At 44.1% G+C, this 4,537-nt stretch overlaps 1 protein-coding gene across 1 annotated transcript; it reads left to right on the forward strand.

The window, feature by feature from the left end:
• Positions 1-467: 467 nt before the first annotated feature.
• MPC2 (mitochondrial pyruvate carrier 2) lies at positions 468-4,537 on the forward strand. Its single transcript, XM_026038565.1, has 4 exons — positions 468-504; positions 2,503-2,587; positions 3,563-3,674; positions 4,321-4,537. The coding sequence occupies exons 1-4, from the start codon at positions 496-498 to the stop codon at positions 4,370-4,372; spliced, it is 258 nt and encodes an 85-aa protein (XP_025894350.1). The 5' UTR covers positions 468-495; the 3' UTR covers positions 4,373-4,537.

Consider the following 4,537-nt stretch of genomic DNA (forward strand, 5'->3'; position numbering starts at 1 on the left):
GATGCYTTTGCACTGACAGATGAGCTGTGTTTTTTTGGGGGGCTCAGTTCAGAAGAGTCAGCTCACAACAAGTGTGTGCCTGTCAAACAGTAACTCTTAGTTTAGTTCTAGGGTGCTTTCTAATCATTCATAGGAACCATTTTCGCTATTCCTGGGGCTGGTTCTAGCTTTTGTCTTTGATTATAAATGCATTTTGCCTGCTGTAGCTTCCTCCCGTGCTTAAAAATATAAAATCACGCTTGTCTGTTGCAAAAATAGGTGGACTGATTACATAAGTTGGGAGGTTGATGCACTGAGCTGATGAAATATGATTCGGCGGTAGCGTTTGTACAGTGGTGGAAACTATGCTCATGTACACACTTTGTTATTCCTCCCTTTTCCACTCAAACCCCCCCCCCAAACTTTAGTATAGGTTTCAAAATAGCCTATATTTCACTATTTTTTTTTCCTTCTCCCCCACTAGGTCCCAAAACGGTGTTTTTCTGGGCACCTGTTATGAAATGGGTAAGTGTAAGATCCCAGCTGGCACCTGGATGTTGATCAGAAGGCAGCCTGCAGCAGCCCGTTGGGCAAGCAGTAAACCCTCAGCACATAACTGAGCCTACTGAAAGATTTAATGCAAAGACATTAATGCTTAATATATGTATAGAAAAAATAGCCCTAGTAACATATTGCACAACATAAGGCTGCAGGAGGAGAAAGAGTAAGGCTTTGGGTTTGGTGTGTGGAGAGGGAGTGGGTTTGAATGGGTCTCTCTTTTTTTTTTTTTTTTTTTCCCTCAAAGTAAGATTTTAACTTTTTTGAAAGTTTCCCCAAAGTTCTTTATTTGTAAAACACCAACTGCTGATGTAGGTAAAGATGAGCTGGCATAACTCACAGATTTTAGAGCTGGTATTTCTCCTGAGGTTCAGGAATTTGAAGGTTATTATAAGGARGCCAGGCCTATATAGATTGAAGGCCGGTTAAGATTGCAAGGTAGCCTTGAATAAGACACAGGTAGTTTGTCGTGGGCATGGACGACAGCGGAGTTGGACTCGTGCAGCTTGGGCACACTGGGRTGTAGACTTGCTGCAGCTTTCCTGCACACCCAGCGTGTTCCCTGCCTCTGCTACTTGAAAGAAAACAAAAAATCGGGACGGGTGGAACATGCCTGCCTTCTCTCATGCCCTCCTGCTCTCAAAGGGGCTGCATCGCTCGGCCGCGTCCGCGCCRGTGCGGTTACACCTAGCCCAAAGTCTCTGCACTCGCTCTAGTTTCTGAATTGGTGACAATAAAATAAATGAGCTATAGTATAAAGCTGCTTRATCTTGGTAGCATGAAAACAAGCAAGGGCACAACCCGTTCGTACCTGTGCCAGCTGTTTCACAAGCTTCCTCCTGTGAAGCCCGCCAGTTTTCCAGATCTCGAGCTGTGCGTAGGGTGCGCGGATGCGGGATAGCTCAATGCCTTGGTCAGTGTGAGCTGGCGCTGCAGGAGCCGGGTTGACCCTCTCCTTGCTTAGAGGTGTCTGGAGCCTGAGCATAGGGGGGCCACCCTTTGGGTAGGCTGCTCAGCACTGCTGCTGAATGAAACAAGCCCATACACTCGTGGCTTTTCTTCTGTGAAGGGGCAGCAAGAGCCCTCTGGGCTCACAGTGAAGCTCTGCACTGAGAAATTGCAATGGCTTTTCCTCTGTGTGGTAGAAGCAAGTTTACTGCAGATRTCCTTACTGCAGATATCCTTTCCCCGCTGTACCTCAGAGGCACAACGTCAGCCTGCTGATGCAGTGGGGGCTGCAYGCTGAAGCTCATAGCCTTAAAAGCTGTCTCTCTTGCTGGTGTCAAAGGAGTCCGTAGGAGCAGCGAGTACGTGAAAAGCTCTAGTTTTCCTTCAGTGAACCCATAAGGGAACATCAAAATGTTCCCGGTAGAGGGCAGGAACCCAGCAGAACAAGCCAAACAGCAAACGTGCTAGCCRCGTTCTCCAGTGTATTAGCCAAGTTATTCCTCCTTCCCCTGGAAATTTCCTTCTTGTAATGTTACATTAAAAAAAAATAGCTTTTACCTTCCTTCAGAAGAAGCTGAGAACAAGAACTTGGTATCACATCTACATTTTTACTTGCATTATCTAAGCTTGAGCTTGAGGGAGAACCAATAGAAGGGTGGTATTCAGAMAAGCGTCCACTTGCTGTATTAAAAACAATTTGTACTTGGAGCAGAACCAAAGGTGCTGTACTTGAGTTAACCGTGTTCTTGGGCTAATGCAAAGCTGTCACTGCCTGTGATTGTATTGCAAGTGGTTCCAAAATGCACCCCCGTATCTGTTCTTATCCCCCCACAAGGGACTAGAAGTGAACGGTATCTCCCAGAGTCTAATTGCTCTGCTCATACAGTGCATCCCAGCTCCTTCATATGCACACAGAGTAAGCACTGAGCTAGGAAGCAGCTTCCCATTGTAAAGCATTTGCATCTCTAGCAGTAGGTCTTTATGCTGTATTGAGACTCRATGCATTTTTGTTGTCAGGGTTTGGTATGTGCTGGAATGGCTGATATGACCAGGCCGGCAGAGAAGCTGAGCACGGCGCAGTCTGCAGTATTGATGGCCACAGGTAAGGACAGCACTGCACAGGGCCCCRTCTAAACTTGTACCTACTGAATTCTCTCTTAGGACTGATCCATTTCCATAGAAAAGGTTCAGTTATGGTATGTACTTGTGATTGGTAAATGTGCAAAAGTTCTGTGAATATACAACACAGTTTTCCATGAGCATCTTCATTTGGAGTTGTCCACAGCAAATTGTTATGATTTTCATCCCTTAAGGTACAATAATGTCACTCATTCCAGTAAGTGTCCTCTTTCATTTCGGGTCAAGTAACTTTGAAATCAACCCAGAATATAGTGGCTTTTTATAGAGCAGACTTAGAGAGATTAAACAATGCCAGGCTAATTATCCTGGCATAACTGGAAAGAATTTCCATGTACTAAACAGACTTGGAAGCACTGGCATACACACTGTTGCACTATGCTCTGCCACGACATTCCACCCTGCCAAAACCAATATCCCACCTTTAGGTTGTTTTGGCAGGGGAGGGTGAGGTGAACAGCTAAAGCTAAGCTCAAAACTACTGTTGATATTTTTTTTTTCCTCCTCTGAACTTTATTGTGAAAGGTGACACGGTGCTGGTTTGCATGATATGGAAATCTCCTATTTACCGACGCATTCTGTAATCTCTAAGCTGCTGCAGCAAGGTGGATACACTATGGCAAAAGGCCAGTTACCCTGCAGCTGTGTTGGAGAGTGAAGGTCAGGACTTTGTAGGGAACACAGGGATCTTTATGTGATATTAAGACCATGATTGAACTTATTGTCTAGTTGCTTTATTTTGGAAAAGCATAATACGTGCTCTCCCACTGCTGCTTTATGTGTTTCTAACCAAGAAAGAGGTTTTTCTGTGCCTTTTTTTAATGTTATTCAATTGTCTAACCCAGTTAACGTACTTAACCTGGCCCATGGCTCTGTCTTTTAGAGGCATGTTTAGATATCTAACTTGAGTAACCTCTAAACGTTCCTTTTCATTCAACAGGCCTCATTTGGTCAAGGTACTCTCTCGTCATTATTCCTAAAAACTGGGGCCTTTTTGCTGTGAACTTCTTTGTTGGCTGTGCTGGTGGTTCTCAACTCTTCCGAATATGGAGGTATGTGATAAGGGCTACTTTCCACTCAGTATTTTAAATAAGCTCTCATACTATCTAATCTTAATTTGGAAGTTAAAAAAAAAATCCCCTGGCCCTGATGGCAGCACAACATGCAAGAGAAACTCGGCAAGTAAGTAGCACAGAACGTGGCCTGTGCTGCAGTCCTACTTTCCCAGTTTAGTAACAGTGAAGCTTCCCAGTATCTTCAGTGTAACTACAGCACATCTTAAGGAATGCTCTATTTAAGCTGTAGTTTCTGGGTTGAACACATTCCTTAAAAGCTGTATGTCCGGTTGACAGAAAGCCCCAACTTTCTCCCATTCTTAAGCTTTGCGCTGCTGTCAGTTTTCAATGCTAAACATTGTCAGTTCCAGAGGGACCACCAAAAGACCCTTAAGCAAAGCAGCAGCTGAAAAACAGTTCCTTATTGGAGGCAAGTTTGGACTTCTTTGTGTTTTGGCCTGGCCTGGAATGAGGCAAAACTTAGCAACTAATTGGGAGTTTTCTACATAAGCTGCCTATCCGGAGTTCTGTCTTGGTCTGCTGTAATTTTACATCTCCCTTGTTGACCAAGATGTTATGAAAACACTGTTACTATAATTTAATGTGCATTCTTAGTTGGCTTTTTTTTTTTCCTCTCCCATAGGTATAATCAGGAGCAAAAGGCAAAACAACAAGAGCAGCAAAAGGATGCTTAACCCTACAGCCCAGACTCAGCTACGCACAAGCCCTTCCCAGTGGGACCTAGCTTCACTAATTTTAATATTTTCCTCTAAGGAATGAAAGAGGAAATCTAAATGCCTAGAGAGCAAGAGTTTTCTCTTATCTCTTCTGTTATGTGCAAATAACAGAGTAACTCTATG

The sequence above is a fragment of the Nothoprocta perdicaria genome, unplaced genomic scaffold (genome assembly GCF_003342845.1).
Source record: "Nothoprocta perdicaria isolate Ctin4 unplaced genomic scaffold, notPer1 scaffold_212, whole genome shotgun sequence".
In the NCBI taxonomy this organism is placed as follows: domain Eukaryota; kingdom Metazoa; phylum Chordata; class Aves; order Tinamiformes; family Tinamidae; genus Nothoprocta; species Nothoprocta perdicaria.